This window comes from Amphiura filiformis, chromosome 20 (genome assembly GCF_039555335.1).
Source record: "Amphiura filiformis chromosome 20, Afil_fr2py, whole genome shotgun sequence".
NCBI lineage: Eukaryota > Metazoa > Echinodermata > Ophiuroidea > Amphilepidida > Amphiuridae > Amphiura > Amphiura filiformis.
This window is the reverse complement of record NC_092647.1, coordinates 48668527-48694602: the sequence shown is the minus strand read 5'-3', so window position 1 is coordinate 48694602 and position 26076 is coordinate 48668527. Positions and strand designations below refer to the sequence as shown.

Here is a 26076-nt window from a genome sequence, read left to right as displayed (position 1 = left end):
GGATCATTCATGGTTGACCTAAAAAAAAAAAAAAAAAAAAAAATTTCAAGATGTTTTGTATTTTTAATATGAAAATTGATACTTTGTTTTCATGTCATACTCTATTAATGATATCAAAATGCATTCAAATTCAATGCATTTTGAAATCATTAATAGAGTATGACATGAATACATATTATCAATTTTCATATTAAAATACAAAACATCTTGAATTTTTTTTTTTTTTTTTTATTTAGGTCAACCATGAATGAACGTAGCATTCAGGTCTAGGTCCAGGGACACTACAAAACCGAAAAAATAAAAACTTTAAAAAAATTAAATTTTTTTTTTTTTTTTTTTTTTTTTGAAATTCAGTATAGTCCCACCCCCAACTTTGACAAATGTTCACCCAAAAACGGGGTGGGACTATACTCGCGTCAGTACGGTATATCGTGAATTTCAAAAAATGAAAATTATTTGATATCAGAAAGACATTCTTCGTATTCGAATATTCAGAATGCAATTCGATATGTCTGATGTGCTCTCATGTCCCACAAAAAATACTGTCAAAACGCTCAAAATGCTCATTCTAGATCCCTTAATGATGTTATGAAATAATAATTTGGGAATGAATGCTGTGACGCTTTGAATTTGATATAAAATGAAAAAAGATAGTATCCTGTCATTGCTGGAAAGATGATACTTGCAGAAGAGTTACTTCTGACATTTTAGAAAGAAGCATTTAATTTGGCACACTCCTTAAATTGGGCAAAATTTAATACCAAAAATATATATATTTGGTGGTTATTTTCTATGTATGCACACAGATAATTAAAATGTTAAGTAAAATTGTTTGAAATTGTGACAACCCGTAAAGTTAATCATGAATAGAAAAACAAAATCCCTTCAGCTGAACCCTGCTTTCTTTCTGTTCTACTTATGTATGTCTCTCTTGATGCTGAAAGTATGGTTATAAAAAATACATAAGACAATTACCTGTCATCTTCTGTGTATGTATTCTACACGTAGAGAGTTAACATAAGATACATTATGAAGAAAACAGAATACTAGAATGTAGGTGAACAGCTATCGGACCTTTGGCCCAAAAGCCTTTTACCCATGACTAAGATCCTATCTCACCATTATCCACCTAGCTAGGCCTTCAGGCTAACATAAATCTGGGAGAAGAAAAGGAAGGGGTGGTTTTCATTTGATGTTTCTATCGTTCAGTAGTAGACTGTTCCAGTTAAAATCCATACACCCCCTGGTTCTGGTTCTAGTTGGTTACGACTCAACACCCCTAGTGGGGAAAGAGGAATCGGGTATGGTGTGCACTAGTTCTGCTTTAAATGGTGAAATGATCTTTGAGCTGGTTCTTGAATGGTTTGGGTTCTTGGATATTGATTATTTCTTGTGGTAGATTGTTCCAGTCTATGATGGTTCTTGGGATAAATGAATACTTATACTAGCAATCTTATGGAAGACAGAACCTCAATCTCCCACACAGGAGATGTAGATTTCAAATGGCACCCCCATTCAGGTAATCCCATTTGAAATTCACACTCACACTGTGTGGAATATTAAGGTCATGTCTTCTACAGGGTGTATGGATTTCAACTGGAATAGACAATGTGATGTACGGTATATGCGTACGTATCTAGCATCACCATCAGCATGCATGAGTCAATCACTGTGTAGCGATATTCCTGTCAAGCTGCGTTACAGATCTTGTCGCGTTCGTTTTGATAAAAAACGTCTTGAGACAGACAGGGATAGATAGGGATGCAGATGGGGAGATAAAATGCAATTTTGGTAACAAGGTTTTGGATTTATAGAAGTATTACCCAAGGAGGTTTATTTTAAGATTTTTTTATTGTTGCTAGGAGGGATGGTAACATTTTTGTTTTGAGTATGTGAATTTGAGTTTATGTGTACGTGAGTGGAAGCTGTGAATAGCAGATTGGTGTATGGTTTAAACAGGATTATATTGTTATGTTTGATTTTTATCTATAGTTGAGGTTGAGTTCAGCTTTGATTTTTCTACTATAGATCTTAGACTAAGGATTAGGATTTGTTAAGAGCTGCTGATGATATGAAATGGTGGATTGCTGGTTTATTAGGTTATGCATATGTTGCAGTTCATAGTACCTTTTGACACCATTTTCTTGATAAAGAAAAGTGGAAAATCATTCTTAAAAGCAAGTTCTTTGTGCTTACACTACAGAAAAGAACCTTCAAAGAAATTCAGGTCTTGCATTGCCAGTTTAGTGGAATCAACCAATCAATATTAAACGATGATTAACTCATCAATCAATCATCAACTAATCGTTCAACAATAAATCGATCCATTGGCACATTTGCAAAAGGCTGTACATTACTTTTGAAATAAATTACAAACCTGAAGCATTGCTTTGTGATTTAGAAAATTATTTTTGTATTGTTTGGATGCTGAGAAATCAAGTTTTGAGATCTAGTCTTTAGTATGAATATCTTTTTCTCAGGTAACCGGGCAATTGGTACAATTTTCAAAACACTTGAGTTGCCTTAGAAACAGACTAGTTTAGCCCTAAATGCAGAAAGGGCCTTTTGATGCTGGGAAAGGAAAGAAGGAAGAAGATGAACATAGAAGTTATTTGTTTTCATCAGGATTCGAACACCAAACCTCTCAGGTGCCAAGCATACTATTGGCTAGCCGCAGGTTGTGGCCCTCATGGACTTAGCAAGCACGAGCAACCGAGCGCTACATGTGAGGCGTTCAACCGAGCACGTAGCATGCAACCTCTATGTGCAACCTCTCTGGATAGTATACTACCGAAAGTAGTGCTAACTAATGGTGACCAGTATCCACAGGTGTTTTACTGGCCCAACCAACGAAACCATGCGTATGAGTTTGGGTGATTGCGTCATGTGGGATGCATGGGATGCACAGTGGCTTCATTTTGTAAGATTTTACATTAAAAGAAAACCCTAGTTACCTGCCTTTAGTTTTCCCATTGTGCACCCCTCCATGTGATCATGTACATACTTGACTATAACCGGGGTTAGTCAAGTTAGATGTTATCTGACCATCAAGTGGTCAATACATGTAGTGTCTTCAAATGTATTTGGGTCACTCAAGGATCAATTTCACTGACTTATGTTACTGACACATGTCCAAATCTAGGTTACGATAGAATCTTAAACATGCTCATCTGTCAGTGCACAGTTCTTAAACTCCAATAAGCATCCACATGCATAAAATGACCTTTGAGTGTGTTGGGTACAAAAACACATACTCCACAACTTGAGTTCAATTTTTGAAATGTGCTTGTTGAATGGAGGCTGTTGAACTTTTCCATCAGATATGAGATCATTTGGCTCATAGTGTTATATGATGTTCAACAGTGAGTCAGATCAGATCATAGACCCACAAATGGTCAGACGAGAACTAAGCTTTACATCAAATTCACAACGCACTTCTAATTGTAAGCAAATAAGTGGAAAAATAAGACATGGTAATGTTTGTAAGTGGATAAATGTTCAGATTTGAGAGGAAGGTTTGTGTAACTTAACGCATTATGAGAGATGTTGTTTATGATTTATGGTGGATGAAGAGGATGCCAGAAGATGCTATCACTAGGATCCACAACATGCTCATCTATCAGGTCACAGTTCTTCAACTCCAATACATTTGTATATTCATTGGATGACCTTTGAAAATTTGGGTAGAAAAACTCATACTCTGCAATTTGAGGTCAAATTTTGTACTATGATTGTTTGATTGAGGTTATTGAACTATGCCATTGAGATGAGGCCATTGTGGTCCATAATCTATATTCCTGAGACTGTAGTTCATTAACCCATAATATGAGTGTACAGTCCTGGAATTACTTTATGGGGATTGGGTATAAAACTCATCCTCATCAGGGTGAAGTCCCCACAAGTTTTCATTGGTAGATAAAGTCAAGGAACTAGGCCATCAGAAATTGCTTCAACTCACTAGAATCCTTTACAATGTTGCCTCTTCTTAGGGCATGGTTCAAAAAATCAGAAGTTTCAAGATGTTTTCTCAAAATATCAAGAGCTATCTCAAGAACCACTGAACCAATACTAGGCTTGTTTGTACTCATTGTAATGCATTTGTCATGCTGATTCCAAATATAGTCATAAAAATATAATGTACTGAAATTTCTGAATTTTTTGACAAAAATTTGAAACTTGTCGTCTGCAGTTGACACCCACAAGGAGAGAGTTAACCCTCTAATATCTTTATGTAGTCACAGGATGACCTTATGTGGATTGGGTACAAGACCTCATCCTTTACAACATGAGGTCAAATGGTAAGGTTTTACTTGTATATAGGTTATTGAACTGTGCTAAGGGTGAGGTTGTTTGGCTCATATGTATTGCCTCTGTCACAGAACTGATCCTGTGACTTCAGGAGAGATGTTCTGACGATTTAAATATTGAGTCATGGATTTTATTTGCTGGGCTTGAGTGTGTCTGTAATTCCAGAGGTAGTTCTTGCTGGCTGGAAAAGTTTTATGTTAAAGGTAGTTTGCAGTTATAAAGAAGTCACCTTCTGCAGAAAAGTTGCTGGTGCATTTGTCACGATAGAAACCCCATAAGACGTCAAACTATATCTCAGTCGTAATACAACATATTTGGTATAAAATTCACAAAATATTGCCTGATGTATTAAAAAAAACAAGCCTGACAAACCTGCTAAATCATTGTTTACCATTGTATTTTGGGTGAACTTTTAATATGATATGTGGCAATTTTTATTTTGTTGTAATTAATGGCCGACCGGTACTGACTTTGGAAGCTTTAAGGGCAATGCAAACTCTCTTTTCGCCAGCGTTAGCTGGCTATGATCTAATTCGGAGATCGTCTTTGTTTGCTAAAGAGATTACGGGTACTAGCATTGGTTTGAATTACTTTATGAACTTTTTATGGTGAAAATATATAATAGACCTGTTATTGGATTTGTAAGAAAAAGAAAGTATGTTTTGCCGTTTCAACAAATGAAAACAGTGAGAATTTCAAAAGTTATGGTTTGAAGGAAATATGACATTAAAAGTTCATGCCAGGCCTATAATAGTTTCCACAGCATATCAACGAAAAGAAAATTATAGAATCCTTGTTATCAGGCGTTCTTAGATTTACATTCGCAGACCTCCTGGAGATCAGCACAGCATGAGATGTGAGTGTATTGATAACATGATTAAAACCTTTATGGACGTAAAAGTCAAAGTAAAAATATCCTATAATCTGTATCGTTTTATGGATAAAAATGACTCAAAATGTCATTTATGAAATAATTTATATCTTAAACATCAGTTTTGTCTTTTCATCGGGAAACATTCGATGCAATCTCAGGGCCTATTTTTGATATGGGTATAATTTATATACATGTAGGCCTATTATAATTGAACAATATCAGTCTTTATACATTTTATAATGTGCTATATTAAGTATAAATTGCGTAATTAATATAAAATTAATGTGCATGTATAAGGCAAGTAGGATGGCAGTTTTTAGCCAATTAACTAAAAACTGCATTTCTTTATATTAATAATGAGCTAAGGGTAGCCTAAAAGGCAGAAAAGACAAAAAGACAGAACAATTTGGAGTAATTGACAGGAAGTTATAGGAGTTGTTTGGTTTGCTGTTTCTGTGTGCATGTTCTCATCATTGATGGTTTGGTGGACTGTCATGAAACATGATGGATCATAAAAAGAGTGATCCTAAAATGCCACCACCCAAACTAATTACAAGGCATCTTCTGCATTGAAGCTGGCTTTCCCTTTAAAGGGAATTTTTATTATGCCTTAGTTTGATACTAAGAGAAGAGTTGACAAACCCACGATTTGGTAGCCCAATTAGGCCAATTTTGAAGATTACTCATTGCAACTCACAAACATTTCTTGTCTCATAGAAACCAAGGGTTGCAAAAAAATTGGGCGACTCTTGGCTCCCGCAACTTCCTGTAGTTTCTTGTCCCATAGAAACCAATGGTTAAAAATGAAATTGGGCAACTTTTCGATTATTTGACCTGCAATTTGGGCCAACTCTCACTCAATTGGTAACTCTCACTTAGGCTTTAAAAAAAGCTATGTCTCAAAAGCCCCTGCGCGTGTTCGGTTTTTCTTAGCGCATCCATATTAGCTGAAACGGCTGTTGTGGCGTATGAGTTATCATACCCAACACATTGCAAGGTCATTCATAACATGTAAAATCATATATGGGTTAAGGAACTGTGTCATTTCAGGTGAGTATGATTGCAATCCTAGCAATGAGCAACCATTAACCTCCATCATCACAATATCGTCATATAGCAATGCCAATATGGAAGTCCCGATTAATGAGGTCAGAAATAATCACCTTCATTACATGAACCGGATAATGTTGAACACCACAGGCTATTTGGTTGCATCAACACAGGAAAATAATCCTCCTCGCCTGAGTGGCGACAACCGGTGTGCCACGTAACATCCGTCCTGGCTCTATTGCTGATGTAGGTACCAGGATTGTGCGCACAAACAGTTTTGAAAACCGCATCAACCTCTCATTTTGATGCTGTTCATTTTCATGTCTCACCTGTGAGCACTAATTCACATTCTATCATTCAATTTATAAATAAAGACAGAGTTCAAATTGAGAAGCTTATTTTATTATACCGGTGATAGACAAAATATCTGGTGAAGGATGCTAATATAGACAAATAGGGGGATGTTGAGGAAAACAATGCCATAACATGCACTTCAGCCACAAAAAAAGCACAATCACACTTTATTCCAGTCCCTGGCCCACTACCCCAGTAGTAAACACTGCTGATAGGCAAAGGGGAGAGAGGGTATGTAGTTAGATTAGGTCACAGTGATGATTGGGTGACTACAATACAATAAATTGAATCTGGGAGATGAGTATTTGGTCTTACCAGAAATGCTTCCTAGTTGGTCTTGAAGGAAATGCTGCTGTCACAAAGCAGAATCTGTACATTTTCTCTCACATTTTCCCCCAAATTGTATGAACATATTGGTTGTGCAATATATTTTATATTTCTCCTATTTAATATGATATTAATGTAATTCATTTTAAAAAGTATGTATACGAAAGGTCAAAATTTCAGTTGATTGTAGGCTTTTCATCCCAGCTATAGTGATACATACATGTACACTTTAAGTACATATCATTAGGTTTGTGAGGATTATCATTCATATTATTATTACATATCATTAGATTTATAACTTTGAGGACTGTTAAACATAAAAAATATCAATTTTTAATCATTTGCCATAAAATGTTTATTATATCGCGAAATCAAAATTATTTGATATCAGAAGGACATTCTTCGTATTCAGAATGCAATTCGATATGTCTGATGTGCTCTCATGTTCCACAAAAAATACTGTCCAAATGTTGCTACCAGCTAGCCTTTCAGGCTTGGAAATTGGGAGCCCAAAACTGTGGCATGTGCAAATGGTTGAGGGTCAAAGATTTTTTTGGCAGGCCGAGAGGGGGCAAGCAATTTTTGGCACACCTTTTGGAAATTTTACCCTCCCCCAGGGCTCATAATTAGTGCACAGCTAAACATATTTCCTAATTTTTGTGATAAACTGTTTGCTCATCTATTACTACACCATGTACGTATAAAGTCAAAATCTCAACATCTATAGATGCTTCGTTTTCACTTGGGCTGGCAGGATGTTTGGTGTACATAAGGCCGGAAGAAGTGATGAGCTGGCAAAGATTGCTTACCATATAGTATGGTCAATACAAGCTGGAGCCTGTGGGGGGAAAACCTATTTTTAGTTTGGAGGTTATAGGAATGCCAATTTCAACCACAGACTGGGGTATACATATGTATTGATAATTTAGATCATGTTGATGTAAGATATGATGGGAATGAATGAATGAATTTACAAATGAAGATAGGAAGGAAAATAGAAGGCAGAAATAATTGTGTGTGTATGCTTTTGTAATAAACATCAGTGGGGAACAACTGGTTGTTGTCTTATATCCCTGCTTTCATCAACCTTTTGTTTTTGGCCAAAAGCAACTTGGGCAATAATCCATCTCCTTTGTTTAATATGCATATTGTATTGTGGGAAGGAATTTAGGTCAAATAGATTTTCATAGGAAAACCCCCGGATCCATATTACAAAGCATCCTCCCAACACTTTACTCCTAGCACCTGCCCCACCTAATCACATCAAATCCTCATCATGTCTTTTGCAAATGTATAAACCTATAAGAACAAGTCAAACCATCTTACTTCCATCGTCAAACTGAAAACTGGTCTACTAAGTAGTCTGATGCAAATCAACTCATCATTTGATTTTGATTTAGGCAAATGAAGTGCTAGCTTATACTGAAGAGAATAATTATGGAGAATTTGCTCTCAAGTTTGCTGTGTATGCAGTGTTATGTCTTGGGCCAGGGCCAGGGTGACTTCAAGCTTCAGCCCTCACCAGCTTAATCATACAAAATCAGCCTATTTGGGGCAAATGTCAGCCACTGAGCCTGCCGGTTGAGTCCCTAGCCCCTGGAGTGTTTTGTGATTTTGTTAACTTAATCAAACAGTGTATTTTTGTTGTGCATTCGTGTGAATTCGGGTAAAAGGTGATTTTGGCCTTGAGTCATTACGATTTGTAACAGTATTGTGTGTTACCATAAGTGTTTTAGATTCAATGTTTTCTAGTGTTTAGGTAATTGGTTCCATCTAGTAAGACTACATCCTCCTGCCATCAATTAAACAGGTGTGTTATCTTGTCACCAGCAGGTGTTATACAGACATTACACTCACTGTATAGGATGCATGTATGGGAGGAGGGAAACCTATCACTCATATGTCATGTAGAATTGTACGTTGGCATGTAAAAGGTGGACTTAAAATCATAGGAACAAATGTAGGCCTATATAGAGGTTATCCGTGTTCTATAAGCTGCATATCCTATCAGTGACTGCTATACCTTGTTTAGAACTTTCAAAAGAAGTACCTGCATGTGCAACCATTACTGTTCCAAAATAGCCCGCCAAAGTCATGCAGGCAGCTCCGAGGTCATGCATTGAATTGGTTTGAATGAGGAATACTACGGGAACCATCGCCTTTTGTTAGAAATCACACATGAGTAAAGTGGATAATCTCTATTGTCTTTTTACTCAAAAGAGTAGACCTTAAATATTTTGACACAATCATTCCATTTGGAAACTAGCTTCATAACCTGATCAAACAAGCATTATTACATTCACCAAAAGGTACATTTATAGAATAGGCCTCGTCCATAAACTAAATTTATTTCCCATGTTTCCTGTATGGCTGAAGGAACTAAAGGAGTTAATTCATACATGGCTTCTGAATTATCCCTACCACAATTTAAGTCGCCATTGATGTAAGAAGCTATCATGGTTATATAGGACGGTCTCAAGATTTTTTCATCCTTTATTTTAATACAGGTATGTGATATACTATTACCGTATTGGTCCGAGTATAGTCCCACCCGTTTTTTATGTGAAAATTTTTCACAATTGGGGGTGGGATTATACTCAATTCAAAAAAAAAAAAAAAAAAAATTTTTTTAAAGTTTATTTTTTTCGGTTTTGGAGTGTCCCTGGACCTAGACCTAGATGCTAGGATCATTCATGGTTGACCTAAAAAATAAAAAAAAATTAATGATTTCAAAATGCATTCAAATTCAATGCATTTTGAAATCATTAATAAATATGACATGAATACAAATTATCAATTTTCATATTAAAAATACAAAATATCTTGAATTTTTTTTTTTTTTAGGTCAACCATGAATGATCCTAGCATCTAGGTCTAGGTCAGGGACACTCCAAAACCGAAAAAAAAAACTTAAAAAAAAAAAAAAAAAAAAAAAAAAAATTTTTTTTACAGTTTCTGAAATTTTTCGAAAAATGGGGGGTGGGATTATACTCGAACGTGGGACTATACTCGGACGAATATGGTAATTACTATTTTAACACACTCGCTTTAAAGAGTATGTTATGTTGGTTCACTTTTGATGACAAAATGACATGCTACGATAATTGCCAAACTTGTGTGTAATTTTGAGAAAAAGTGCAAACTGTGGTTCAAGCGTGCATTTAATCATATTTATTCACCTATCTTTGCACATGAACAAAATGATAATGAGATAACAGAAATGATTTGGGTTATTATGTAACTGATGCATGCTTGAACCATAGTTTGTACTTTTTCTCAAAATTACAAAAAATGAGGCAATTATTGCAGGGTGATGACCAGGGACAGGCGATTTGCGCGGAACTTTTTTTTCCGCGCAATTCCGCGCAATTGGCTATTTTTTTCCTATGGGCAGGGATACATGATTTGCACTGAAAAAAGAGTTCCGGGCAGGTTGCTATTTTTTTTCGCGCAACTCGCCTGTCCCTGGTGATGACAGGTGGTTGTGAGTGTAAGATTTTAGGAAAATTTATTTGAGGGGCATTGTGTAACCCTAACCATACGAAACATCAAAAAACCTCAATTCAGAAAGCGTAGGCACAAGCAGGTATCCCACGTGATGCTATTGCGTCATCATGCGAACAGTTATATGGTGACGGAAAGCTTGGCCAGGCAAGGGTAGGCCAGTGCAGGCGTGGCACCCAAAGGGTCGGGGTTCAAAACCGCACCTGAGAAAAAAGTGTTCTCTTCTTCTTTCTTTCTTTTCTCCTTCTTTTCCCCCCCGCCAAAAAGCAACCAGGATGTTAGGGCTAAGCAGTGTACAGGGGTGTGAGAGGCCACAGACCAAAAACGAGGAAAATCACTAAAAACAGCGTAAAATCAGGGTAAAAACGCCAAATATGAGCTGAAAATAAAATAAAAACACATTCATTTTGGCAACAAAAAAAGAGGAAATCAGCTGAAAAGAGGAACTCTCACATCCCTGAGTGTTTATAGATGAGGTAACATACCAAACAGTCAGAAGATGTAATTGTTCTTTTCCTGGTACTACATACTCATTAATGGCTTGTGCTTTTAAATCTCTGTCCCATTCAGTTCAGTCATCAGTCACTTGTCCCTGGCAAGAAGTTATAGTTTATACAAGGCAAAGTTCACAAACTTGAAGCTAAAGCTATCAAAATGTCCATAAACTCAATGAATAGGTGGTACTAGGCAGTTTTCTTCTTTATTGGATTAGTTGTTTCTTAGCGTAGATTCCAAATATGGCTATAAAATAGATAAAAGTAAATAAATAAAACAATAATATATATGAATGTAAAAAAGTGACAAATGTCAAATTTTTTGATTAGTGTTTATACCAAGTAGACCTTGCTCTTGCAGGTTCGATTTTAAATATGGTTATAAAATGTATGAAGTATGAAATGTAAAAGAAAAAAACGCTCAAAGCAAGTTAAAGCAAGTTCTTGTCCTTGAGTTTTATAATTTACATGTAGTTTGAAAATTGTTATAAAAAGAGTGACATATTCTTTTGAAAATGTCAATTTTTATTGGTACATATCTTGTGCGGTTGGCATCACTCAAAGTGGTTAAAATGAATTTCCATCCTTGAGTATCAAGAGAGCATAGAAAAGGACAGGAACATGGGAATGCAGAACTTTCACAGGAAATCTTGAAAAGTGGCAGAAAATATATTGTACCTTTTTAATAAATATGTGCTTTTGTGTATTTTTAATATCCATAATGGTTTGCCAGTAGTAAGCCAGAATTGGCTGGTAATAAAATAATATTAAACTGAAACTGTAAAATGCAGTTGGAAATCATAAAAAATTACTAGCAATGTTAAACCAGGGCTGTAGCAAAGTTGAAAAATGTGGAGCAGCCATCACAAATGTGAGGTGGCCAAAATACAAATATGTGCCAAAATTAGAATAAAGAGATAAAGAAAAACGTAATAAATTTTTCAAAAAGTAAAACAGCCATGGTCTCCCGGCTGCCCTTCTCGCTACAGCTCTGTGTTAAAAAAATGTGGAGCAGCCATTACAAAGAGGGCGGCCATTGCCGGCCAAAATACAAATATATGCCAGAATTAGAATAAAGAGATAAAGAAAAACATAACAAATTTCTCAAAAAGTGAAACAGCCATGGCCTCCGGCTGCCCTTCTCACTACAGCTCTGTGTTAAGAAAATGTGGAGCAGCCATTACAAAAGAGGGCGGCCATTGCTGGCCAAAATACAAATATGTGCCAGAATTAGAATAAAGAGATAAAGAAAAACACAAAAATTTATCAAAAATGAAACAGCCATGGTCTCCCGGCTGCCCTTCTTGCTACAGCCCTATGTTAAACAAATAGTTATAATTGCAGAAAATTTCAGACATTTGCGCAGATTTCCTTGTTAGATCCCAGGAAAGTTAAAATGGGCTATTCCAATTGAAATTCATACACCCCTATCCCACACAGGGAGGGAGTGTGAATTTCATATAGGGTTTCCTTGTGATGGGTGAATCCATTTGAAATCTACACCCCCTGTGTGGAAGATAACAGGGTGTATGGATTCCAACTGGAATAGCCCAATATTTCTATGGCTTGAGTTTCACTATACAGTAGGTAGTGCACTGAGAAATCATCTAGAAACATCAGGCGATGTAAAAAGATAATAAATTGAATGAATGAAACCCAGCGGATATTGATACGTAGAGGTGTAAGATGATAGTGGCATCTAGCTGGGTTTCATTTTGTTCTTTATCAAATTTGTCAAAAAAAGTGTTATAAGAAACGAATCACTGGAGCAATGTGAGTCCACGATTTACGTCAACATATTTGTCATTTTTAAGCTCAGATTTCTTATTTTGTGTTATAATTTTTTCAGTTGGATGACGACATTGTGAAAAGTATGGTGTGGGGGTGACAAATTGGGTCATATACTGAACCGATTATTATTCTATATTCTATATTATTATACTGGCACTCTCCCGTCAGATTGTGATCATGGTGATGTCCTGGAATATATGGTAAAGTCGCAACTGGCAATCTGTGCCAGGAGGGTTGGTCAGATCAGCATTTGGTGCTGGTTGGATAGCTGGTTCCAGATACATCATAAGCCATAAATAAAAGTAATCACTTGAGCGGAAAATTAAGGCTGAGAACCGAGCCGCTTCGGACAACTTAAACCTGATGAATGTGGCAAAATTAACATGCAATGTCTGTTGCAATGGAAAATCACCCTCAAAGACTAGGTCTATAGCTCAGCCTTTATGTTATTCAATGACCAGTGTAATACATACTAAAAAAATTTTCTCAATTTTGTTACCATGGTTACAGATGGAGAGGGCTAAACTCCAGAGAGAGACTGAAGATAGGCTGGACCAGCAGGCTGTACGGTATGAGGAGAGAATCACAGAATTACACAGTGTTATTGCAGAACTTAATAAAAAGATAGATAGAACGCAACCTAATGATGTCATCAGGTAAGACAATCTCAAGTCAAATACCGTAAAAACTCGATAGTTAGCATATGTGCTTACTATCGAGCGCTTTAAAACATGCAAACATGAAGAGCCCCATCCACAAAAGTGTAAAGGGTTTTGACAAATCATCAATGCACATAGTTACGAACAAGTAAACCTGCAAATTTGTGTCTCAACCCCATTAGTTCAGTTGGTAAAGCGGCAAACTTTGGTACAGTTTCATGTTTTCAAAAGCGCTCGATAGTAAGCACTTGTGCTAACTAGAGAGTTTTTACGGTACACCATAGCTGCCATATGAAGTATTTTATAATATGCAAATTTTGCATATAAATAAGAATCTGCAAGCAGGGCCTCAATTTCGACGAGAATCACAGAATCAATTCTGGTAATGATTCTTTTAAGATTCAGTTGCGAGAATCAACTTCTCTCATTGTATCATGCAGTAAGTGCAGTGCCTATGATGGATTTTGATTCTCTCAAACCAAGACAAAATCTTGGCCCTGTGCAAGTGGATCTAAATGATGATATATCGAAGTAAGTGCTCTTTTGGTGATTATTTAGATGCTTAAGGGGTCATCCATAATTTTCGCCATTTTCGCTTACATACAAAGCGTGCATAAATTTTACCCCCCTCCCCCCTCAAGTTATGCACAAATAAAATGGCGAAAAACTTCCCATGCGTACTACTGATAAATAGGTATCCAAATACTCTGTCCTGGTGTATATGAACTTCTAAACAAGTTTAGAACATTTAACAGTTTCAGGACGGACGACCTTTTGCTGCCATTGATCGTCCTACAGGATAGGAAACGTTCTTTTATGTAGGCCTATTCTGGTATGAAATAAATTAATTAAGGAAGTAGGACCGCTGTGCATAATTGACTCGACATTAAATATTAAAGAGGAACATCGCTGTTGGCATACCGTATTATAAATGTGTTATGGAATAATGAATTGAACAAGTCATTGACATTTTATTAGGTTAAAAATTGGTTGTTAAGTTATGAATAAAATGTTGGAAAATACCATAAATTTTCACTTTTTTTGCTCAAATAAATCGCCATTTGTCTTATGCACACCTGCCCAAAATTTTTACCCCCTCCCTCCCTCTTATGCACACTTTGTGCATAACTGAAAATGGCGAAAATTATGGACGGCATAGGAACTATATCTGTGACTACCACTGCCAAAGACTTGGGTTTTCTTGAGCATTTTATTAACAAATGGCAGCTATAATTGGCTATTCTAGTTGATATTCATACACCCTGTGTCCCACACACTCTGGGTGGAGATTTCAATTGGAATATAACCCATTTAGGTAATTTCATTTAAAGTTCACACTCCCTGTCTGGAAGATTAAGGTCAGGATTTTAACTGGAATAGCTTTGTACATTTGATTTCCTTACAATGTGATGAGGCATGCGACTCGAGAAGTGTGATGTGCAGGCTGACAATTGTTTCCGCAGTAATGCCTGTATCATAGTAAGCATTGGCAACAAGCCTAGCATTCTTTGGTGACGTTTTTCCATCACTTGATCTGAAAAGCAATTATTGATATATTGAACCGAAATCACAAGCATGCCATGGCATCAAATCGCAAGCAGTCGACTTCGAGGAAATTTTGTAGCAACCAACGTTGCGAGTGGTCACTGAAACGGTGGTCAGTGTTGTACAATTGCGTTTGGCCACTGATTTTTCAGTCGCAAACTGCAACTATTATTATAATACGATCATTATGCATCTGTGAGAGAACTGAAATGTCAGCCCTTTGTTGACAATGTGAAGTAAGTTGAGGAAAATTTGTCTTCAAAATTGATGTCCACAAATAAACCTTTCCAATCAATAATTTAAATAGAATAGCCGACTTCTTAAGGATACAGAAAAATAATGAGAATTACACAACAGCCGTAGTACAAATTTCAGTAAAGTTCATCTTCTTGAGTTTCAGTATTGCCTTTAACATCCTGTCACTCATGTGTTGTTACCATGTCATCATGGGTTGCCATAGGAATGGCATTAGTAGTGTCACATGCCTTCTGCATCCAGTGTGATCTCAGACAGCATCATTTGTCATCTCAAGATGGAGACAATATAATGTTACACATTCTCATCTCCTTCTCAGTTAACCCCTGAGCACTACTGCCTTTCTAACAACAACTTTGATTGGTTGATGACAAGAGATATTCAGTTGAATAGCCAATAAGAATACAGTTTTGAAAATGATGGCATTATTCTTACCAGATCACTGATTGGTTCAATAAATGAAACAACATCCATTCTGACCAATCGGCAGGTAGTTCTCATGGGGTTAATTCGCAATTGACCTGATGCATTCAGCTATCTAACATCACTTTTATCTAACATCATTGGCTTTATAAGTTCACGGTAACATTCACATAGTGATGGATGAGTGTACGTAGCAATGTCAGATGACCACAATTTCAGCTGCTCTTATGTTTTCTGCTTTTGATTCATTTGGGTTTTACTCTCAAAATACATAAAATGAAATGCATTGGAAAGAGCAATTTTATCCTTACACACTTGATGATGTAAGCATTATGCAATATAGATGTTAAAAACGATATAACATGATTCTGTTAGCCTTTCTGACATGGTGACCATATATATAGCTTTTCCGTATAAAGTGAAAACCTCTTTTGAGAAAGGCATACTGATATTGTAACACACAAGACATGTGATCCTCTGTGTTTAACTCTAAAAGACCACGGACTGTTGTTTAGTGTTTTTGCATGGTTAGTATACAAGCATGAATAGCTTGGTTATGTTTGCGGATTTAAATTTGTATGGATTTTAAAGAAACATTTTTTAATTTAAATGGATGAAAGCAGGCCTACATGTTTAGCTAGGGGTGGTGGGTGCAAAACTCCCCCAAAATGTACCAAAAAAGGTCTATTTTTTACCACAGACAATATACTAAATTGGTTAATAAGAAAGTAAACAAACAAACAAACTTCTGTACCTTGGAAGGTTAAAGGTCAATTTTATTCAAGAAGACAGGTACTCAACATAGTTTGGGAAACTCATTGATCATAGTGATTACTGATTCATCATATCAAATCAAAGAAATAATAGCAGACATGTCACCAGGAGGAATATGTCATCATTTTGATCTCTGTTGAGACTTTTCATCCGGTCAGCCTATGAGTTCTCGATTTCAAGATGTGGATTTCTTTCTCAGATGATGATGGCATCTGCTTTTCAATTTGTTTCGCCATAGGATAATCGTTTTAACATCGGATAGCTGCTCTGAAGCATGGTAATTGCAAACACTGGATATAACTGTTCTGAATCACATGATAGCTGCTCTGAGCATTTTTTCACAATTACACAGTTTGTTTGATCAGGGAAATGCAAATTTGCACTTCCCTGGTTTGATAAGCAGTGAGTCCTTATTTTCAGAACTCAAGACTCTGGTTTCTAGGACTCGGATGTAGACAGTTTGGACTCAATGACTCTGCTGCAGACTTCAAGTCAGATTCAGACCCACAATGCAGCGCGATGCGATGCTTTTAAAACTGAAATCTGAGCCAAATTTTTACGAGCTCGGCAGTGAAAATTCTCATCGCTCGGTGGAAATTTTGTTGTCGATGAGAGTTGAACTTTCTTTACATCGCGCTGCGTCATCTCAGCCGTCCACACTTGTGATTGGCTGCTGACAAATCATGGTCAGCAGAAATGGTCAGCAGAATGAGGAGATGCAGACCCCATATGCTTTTAAAACATAATTTCATCACGACATGCGGCGATATTTTAAAAGCATTGCATCGCCCTGCCAGTGATGTGGAGTCTGAATCTGACTTAAAGCAGGAAAACATTTTCTTTTGCTGTAAAAAATAAGATTTGAGAGTGAAGTCTAGGGATTCAGCTTCTTTAGTGTCATGGACTTAAAACTTCTGAAAACTTTAGACTTCGACACAGGGACTTTTACAGACTGACATGTAAACTCATGATAGACCCAACTACTGTACTGGGTGATTTTATCCTTTTTAATTTAGTTTGGGCATGTTGTTAAGAATTTAAGTAGTAGCAACATTGCAAGGAGGAAAGTGAATACCATACTACTAGCAGGCAAGTATACTTTACTTTGTATCGCTATGTTCTTTGGGGCAAAAATATTCTTTCCAAGTAATAACAAGTACATAGTTTGAACTTTAATAAAAATCATGTACAAAGAAGACATGTCATATTGTACAAGTTATACAAGAGACTTTTGAAGTTGACTCCCAGGCTATTTTCCGCTAATTCATATCTTACATTATATTCAGAGAAGAAAGCAGTTAAATTGCCCTATAGTAAAACCAAGCTTATTAATAGCAAGGAACATGATACAAAATTTCCTACTAACAATGTATAGATCAAAATGCACTGTTGCCACTAGGAATTATTATTAATAAAATAAAAGTCAGGCATAGTTTTAGAAGTGATTCAGCAGCAGAGGGTTGTTCATATGCCTTTTTGGATACGGATTAGAATGAATTTATATAGACTTGCACCAGATTGCAATGATTTCACTTGTTGGGGATGAGGTACAAACATGTAGGGACCAATGTCTGGCCTCCCCTGATTGAAGACAAACTGGATAGAAATTGACCAATCACCCTCAAATCCCAACTCTGGCAAAACCCTGACTGATGGACAAAAAGTTGGGGGAGGATCAATGCTCCCTGCGTGCACACACCACTGACTTAAACAAGGATTGTAGCTATGTTGGTTCTATTCATATGCTTTATTCAAGAAACAGCACACCAGTGAGAGTGATGTTATAGCATGGATCAGCTGAGTATCCTCACAAAGATACTGGTCGAAATATTTTGTTACAGAAAATGAGGAAAATGTAACATTTTTTATGCATAGGTCAACTCTTGTAGTTGGACTCCCGTAATGGCTCTCCAAATCTATCATACAATTCTTGATGTCAGGTCCTGTTAGTCATGTATACATCCTCTTTCAACATGTTGATCCTTAGGGGGGAGGGGGAGGAGGGGGTGATTGTTTCCTGTGTTTGGGCTACCACATAAGAATCATGCTGGTATGTGTTTGTAAACATCTAATCTAGTGCCTTCCACAAGAGACAGGTGTAGCAATGATCATTACCTGTCTGATAGTCTTGTGAGATACGTTTTCAGAAGTTCCGGGCTAGCACCACAAGTAGTCCACAGAGTGTAGTCGTGGTCCCCATGGCCGCAGCAAGAGGGGAGGCTATGGTTGCCCCATCCCCCCTCTCAGAAATTTGTTATGTTTTCCACTGTATCTTCAATTTGGGCATATATGTATTTTGGCTGCCCCACAGTTGTGATGGCTGCCCATAATATAGCTACAGCCCTGCTGGTCCCAGCACTTTGTGTATCCATGATCCATGGGTAACTCAGGTAGGTTTTTGCGAGAAAGTTGTGAAAATGGAAGTATCCAAAAAATGGTGTATGTGTGACAAATCTTCCAAAATAAAATGGGATCTTTGGCTTGCATGTTCTTTGGGTGACAATCATTGTATTGAAAGCTTTAGTACTTTATATTTACTACTTAGTATTGCCATTGTATATAAGGGCTTCACTATTGTACTTAAGGGCCCTTAATCTTGCACTGATTCTCTCTAAATTTGAATCTTTGATTTACAAAAATGTAGTTCCATCAGGGTAGATGTGGATTGTAAGTGCTATATGTATAGCCCTAATCCATGATGTAAAGGAATGGATAAAGGATGAGCTAACTAGGGCTGAGTTCACTCACCCCAAGGCCTAGTCCTTAGTTAAGAACCATGCTTTTATTATTGCCTCAAACAATGACTGATTATGTGCGCTTGCTTCAAGGAATTACACTCAAATTGGCTGCTGTCAAAGATTACACTTTTGTCTCAATTTGATCTGAAAATATTTGTTGGATTCTCAAATTTCGATGAAGTTTAGAATTTTTAATAATACATTTTTAATCAAAATTTGATAATTTGGAGCAATTATTGATGCACATTTTGCTTTGGATCATGAGAGTTTTATAAGAATAAGGAAGAGTTAAAATATTTGACATTTGATGGTTTACGGCAATTCTTGTCGCTCTTGGGAGGAGCAAGTCAATCTCATGTAGATGCTCTTAGCAAAGGTTTGGTTCCCATTGAAATGGATGACCTGTTTGCTGTTATAACCATGGATTGTGTATACAACTTGCTATGATTTGGGTGAAAGGAATTCATGATAGGGAACCAGCTAAATGTGGGAACTGTTCCTGTGAAGACCAGGATGATACACTCCCATAATCCATTGCAATGTGCTATTCCAGTTGAAATCCACACTACCTCTGTGGAAGATTTAGCTAAAGTCTTCCACAGAGAGAGTATCGGTTTTGAAGAGAATAGACAGTTGGGTAACTTTCATTTGAAATACTCACTCCAGTTGTGAAAGATACAGGTAAAGCCATAACACAAGGGGAGTATGAGTTTCAGAATGATTAATCCTGACCAATTATATTTGAAAAACATACTCCCCCTGTGGAAAATATTTCCAAATTCTTCCAAAGGGGTAGTGTGGATTTTATGTTTTAAAAAGGGAAGAGGAAAGCTGTCAAAATCGGGCGAATCAATGTTGTGTACTTAAAAGTATGATGTTTGTAGAGGTCTATAACTGCAGTGTACGTAGAAGACTCGTAGAGGAGGAGGATATAATAATATAATGAGGATATAATGAGGACATAACCCTATAACCCTCAGGGTTCAGGGGCCCGAGCAAAAGCGAAAATGATGTATGACTAAATAGGTTTTAATATGGATAGGGCCAATAAGGGAAAAGTTATAAGGGCCCACACTGCTCCTTGTCTATGAGCCACTGAAGCTTTTGCTATGCTCCTGCAAGGAGCCCCTCAGTAGGACCCCCCATGCAGAAAAAAAGTGGTTGCTCCTGCAAGGTGCACAAACAAGGCTTTAAAAGGTTCTGCTTTCAGCCAAGGAAGATTGAAGAGAAGGGAAAGGAATATTTAACAACCCCAGTGCTAAAGCTTACCTTAGCTGAGCTTGCTGAGTATTCGCAATGCATTCTGGGAATGTTTCAACTCAAGTGCGGTAGCAATCATTGGCAATAGCAGAATACTTTGGCAATAGTAAGGAGCAGAAGGGAATTATGGGTCAAGTGAAATGTCAGACAGGTTTTTGTAGATAAAGACATGACAAAATGCTGCAAAGAAATTTCACATGTTTCAGGTCATTTTGTTAAGTGCCAAAGCAGGGATGTGATCAGAGATTAATGTTGGGAACTGATTTTGTGTGTGATTTCGAACTGGTTGGCAAATTCAAGCTCATGGGCTTTCTGCGGGCCTATGTTGTCTATTTATTACCATCTTGATATGAAATGCATATTTTAATTCAAGAATCACTTGCAGCAAAAAAGGTGACAAAGATGTAGCATCATTCAATATCATACAGTTTTGATGTTGCATGCAGCATCCAAATACCATCTTTCAGTGTTATAACCCCATAATGGGATTGTATATTTTGTTGTTCCAAATTCAAGCACTTCAGACATTCAATACAGAATTACATATCATTCACTTATCTGGATTTTTCACTTAAAAAAAAAAAAAAAAGGTTTGTCTCAAAGCTCGCGTGCATATTTGTAAATATTTTTTGGAAAAAAAGAGAAAAAATTTTTTTTTAGTTTTTCCAGAAAAATTTGGCGAAAATCAGATTTTTTTCTCCAAATACCATGAAAAAAGTCGGGAATAAAAAAAATCGCATTTCGCATCTGTTTTCAAACCACTTGTGAGCTTTGAAACAGACCATTATTTTTTTTGGCCTGGTCCTATCATGGCCAAATAAAGAGGTTGGACTGTAGTCAAGTTAGCCAAATCGATAAGGCTTTCAATTATGATGCGGGAGGTTACGGGTTCGAACCCTGACGGTGGTTTAGTATGTTCTTGTGGAAAAATTAAGTTGAAATTTCCCTGGACAAGGAACTTACTGCTAATTGTCTCGTTGTAACCCGCACGAAATTCTGGGAGCTAATCCTGGTTGCGATGGTCATTTGTGGAATGTCTAGGGTGTGCGCTCTTGAAGCAAAGTGTTTTTAGTTTAAAAAGCTAGGTTTGACATCATTCAATCAAAGTAATAAATCAATATTTAGTTGTGATTTTTGCACATTTTGTCACAATTTTTCCTCGCTTTTCAACAGGTACAAGCGATTCTATCACACATTTATGTTCTGTCTATAAAATATAATGTTGAAATTTACCCATAACCTCTGTGTAAACATGTAATCTGTTAGTGTGCCATTTGCCCAACAAGGCCTCAATAGTTCACCAAAGCACACACTTGTATTGATACACAGCCATCAAGCATTACCACTATCCAAACACGCAGATCAGGAAAGCCGCTAGTAAAAATGCTGTTGTGCGCAAACAAGCGCATCACAGACGGACAAGTTATAGTATCCGCACAAACACGCCAGAGGCACTGTGGGTGAGAGAATTTGTGTGATTTCTTCAACATTTCTTTGAGATGATTTCCCGGTTGATGGTTACAGATCCCTGCCTTGGAGGGATGATGGTTAAGGCATCCTCAATTAGGTTGAGATGTTGGTATACATGCTGATCTTTGGTGATAACTTGCTCTTTATTTGTGATGACATAGAAGGAGGTGGGACAATAATCTACCCAATACTAAGATGACAAGTATATTATACACAATGTACATATACTCGTATATACACCAATAACGTTCAACCAATATTTATGTTGGCTATATTGCATTGTTGTTATAAACCATAGATTTAAGTAAGACATATGTGACACAATCTGGTCCATGGAGGCCAAAGGAGGCATTTTTGAAAATTGACTATGATTATTACCTCAAAACAAACTTTGGGCTATCATGTAGAGGCCTTGCATGCTTTTATCGATTGGCTCCAAACAAAGGATTTGAACCAGTGTCCTTCAATGTAATCATGGCGCAGTGCAGTCCATTCAATCAAATGTTGTCATCAACCTATTTGATCATAGTGCATTTGTTATGTGTGTGGATTGCAATCATGCTTTTGATGAATGCATTTCGCATTTGAGTAGGCCGCCACATTTACGGGATGATACGTCATATGCACATCTCTATACTGAAAACACAAAAAGTCTAGCATACTTGGTTCAAAGTTACTCAAAATTGTAAAGCGGTCAAAGGTCATCCTGTATAATTATGCTAACCAATTGAAAGCGCTGATCTGAGTGACTTTATTAGGCTCTCATTATATCATAAAGACATCGCTGAGGCAAAGTGGAACATAACATCACAATATTAAAATTAATACTACGATATGGTCGCCATGCGCGATATCGCACATGCTGGCTATTCCCGCTGGCCTGGATCATTAATTAATTAAGCCAGATGTTTTCGCTTTACCATGTGCACGCTACTTACAGTTTTCCTTCATATTTTTATTCTGATTTTCCAGGGAAGAAGATGAATTCTCGCAATCAGCATCCAGTCCTCCAAGCAATATCAGCAACAGTGGTGGAAGTTGTAATGGCAGCTGTTTCCATGGTAGCGAATCAGCAAATATTGGTAAGGAATTCCCTTCTACTACAGCAGCACCCATTCATCAGCAACACCTTTCATTTGAATAGGGCTATTCCAGGTGAAATCCTTACACACCCTGTGAAAGACATAACCTTAATATCCTGCACAAGGGGTGTAGATTACAAATGGATTCACCCATTCAGATAACATCATTGAAATTCACACTCCCTGTATGGAAGATTAAAGTCACATCTTCCACAGAGGGTGTATGGATTTCAACTGCAATAGCCCAATAGATGGGATGGTACACTGGTTTGTATATATGCAGACTCAGGCACTAAGTTGAAGGGATTTTTAACATGCGCATAATTTACAATCCTTGTGGTTCAAGTGAGATCCAGAGTCCTTATCCTCTTCAGCTGAATTTTATGCACTCAGTCGTGAGCGATGAGCGACTAGTATTTCGCCAATGAGGTTAGAGCGCTTTTTTATGTCGGGAAAGCGTCTTACATCAAAAACCAATCGCTTGTTGCTCAGCGATGAAGTGGAAATTCAGTTTTAAATGTCAGAGTCAAAAGGCCAGAAGGAACTTGTTTTATCCACAACAGGAAGCCAGTAAGGTCTTATGCCACCTTCTTAGACATGAAATCTGCTTCTAGCGAGAGGCCTCTTAGCCATGCTGACTCTAAAGTTGAATTAAAACTCAGTCGCAGAGCCACAAGTGATTGGTTTCTGACTAATGAAATAAACTTACAAGACTGAATGTGAATTCAGCTTAACCCTAACCGAACCAAACATCAAAAACCTCAATTCACGAAGCATATGCACGCTCAGGTATTTCATGTGATGCGAACACGTCGAACAGTCTTATGCGAACAGTCACATGGCCACGGAAAGCTTGGCATGTCAAGCCCAAGCTAGACCCTGTGGCAAGGTAGGCCCGTACACAGGTACGGCACCTGAGGAGTCAGGCTCAAAACTGCACCCTTCTGCTTCTTTCTTTCTTCCTTCCTTATTTCCTTCCCCCTCACCAAAAAGCAACTGGGCGTTAGGGTTAATGAAGGTAATACTGGTCTGAATTTTGTCAGGGTGGTTACTATCAAACAAAAAACAAACAAGCAAGCAACATCACAACCAAACCAACTGATATGCAATGTGTACATACAGAACTTCTAACCCAATAACCAAAGGCATGAAACAAGTTTAAGTTAATTTTAAATTGCTAAGGGCAAAGAAACACATTCTCTCTCTACTTCTGTAAAGACAAGTAGTTCAATCTATCTATATTTTGACCGCAACCTATTTGTGTTATGCAGTGTGATTTTCCTCATGACTGGCTAAGACAAAAACCTTCCCACGCAGATCCTCATACATAATATCACCAGTGAAATTCTCAAGTAGGCTTCAACTTGAACTTCAGCCTACTTTCTTCCACATCAGCGCCCATAATATTACAAGCTCTCATAACTTGTCACTTCTATGACAACAATTTTCAATTAATTGTACATCATTCTGTGAGTGTGACCAGTGAAAATGAGATAGATTGTTTTTACATCCTATGTTTCTCAAGAGCTCAAGGTCATTACTGTGGATTATCTTGTCCAGTGTCCATGTTGAAGCCATATGCCATGATTTTGATGCAGTATAAATAAGATTTTGCACAAGAGAATGGAAAATTTACATTTTTGTTGAATATTGGCCATTTCTGAAAAACAATCCTTTATTTAGCCAAATTTGGCACACTAAATTCCACAGAGAGCAAATGCAGGGGCAGTCACAGCATTGGAGAGGTAAAGTGAATTTCAGGGGGGTCAAAATGATGACATTTTTGCAAAATTGGTAATTGTAAATTGTATTGTTTTTGTCTTGTTTTGGTTTTTAGGGGGTAATATCTCCTAAGGAAAATGCCCCATGTCCCTCTGGTGCTGCCACTGTCGGGGAGGATTGAATAACTGAAATAGACTTGGATGATTTTATAGAAAACCTAGTCTTAACACCCCCCTCACACACACCCCTGCACACAGAATTGAATAAGAACACAGAACCATATTATCATCATTCTATTGACAAATAAAGATGAAACAAATCCCAAAAATGCAACTGTAACATTTTGGCGCCATCCAGCGCACAATTGAAAATGTTAATTTGCATGGTGCATTGGGTATGTTAACACCTGTGACATAGGTAGGTGTCATTGCATGACATTACTGCATGCTAGCCATGTGTGAACATACTTTGATCAAGTTGTATGGGTATTTACCAGTTTCAGGTATGGGTAATATTTGTATCATAGCATAAAAGATGTTATTCCATTGAAAATTTGTCACTATTTTGAATTGTTAGTGTTTCAACTGAACTTTTTTTTCTTTCAAACAAATTATACTAGGTTGAATGAAAAATGGAGGCGTTAACAACAAATTTCTTAAGATTTCAACAGCTCAAACCCAGGACCTCAGGTTTGCGTGACCTTAGGTTTGGTTTTAGTGGTAAAACAAGTTGAACCAATTGATCTGCCATTAAAAGTACTACCAAGACCAGTTTTGCTAGATTTTTGTAAGAATTGAAAATTGTGAGCAAATAAAAAATGGTTCAACCCACATGTCAATAAAGGATTAGAATTATGCCCCTTAATGAATACCAGTAAAACTGCCTTTGATACAGCAAAGCCAATAATGCACCTAAAATGTTACATTTTTACTATCAAGCATTACTTAAATGACATTAACATTTGAACAACATATAAATGTGAAATACAATCCTGCCTATGTTTTCAGCCTCATAAAGCCTCTCTTGAAACAAGCGATCTACAGAATAGTAAAATATGCCTAGCATGCCTACAAAAGCTTATATTACATCGTAACAGGGAGATTTTGATGTCTATTTTGATATCTTAAGACAACATGAAGTTTGATGTAGTTTATAATGTGTATGTCCATATTAAGCTGAGTGCTAGAAGCTTAATGCGAAACATTGATTTTGTTGTTTGTGTGTTTAGAAACGACAAATGTGAACGTAACTAAACACATGGAGACATTTCCATGTAGTACAGTCCAACCTCTCTTATCCGGACCTCTTTTATATGGATCTCTCTGTTATCCGGCTGTGAAATCTTCACATGAAAATGTGTTTTTGATGATTTAACACCTTAATTCCATGCTCTGAATGCTTAGAATGGCATATCTATGTTGCATAAAGCACTCTAAAGCCATTTTT

The 26076-nt window shown here is 37.0% G+C and overlaps 1 protein-coding gene across 5 annotated transcripts in view; it reads left to right on the top strand.

Annotated features, from left to right (window-relative positions):
- The window catches only part of LOC140141894 (colorectal mutant cancer protein-like), a 532683-nt gene that overhangs the window by 485963 nt on the left and 20644 nt on the right, over positions 1 to 26076 (top strand). For all 5 annotated transcript variants that reach the window (XM_072163768.1, XM_072163767.1, XM_072163769.1 and 2 more), the window contains 2 exons: positions 13213 to 13358; positions 22799 to 22908. In XM_072163768.1, the coding sequence (XP_072019869.1) occupies positions 13213 to 13358; positions 22799 to 22908 (256 nt within the window). The remainder of the gene's footprint in view (positions 1 to 13212; positions 13359 to 22798; positions 22909 to 26076) is intronic.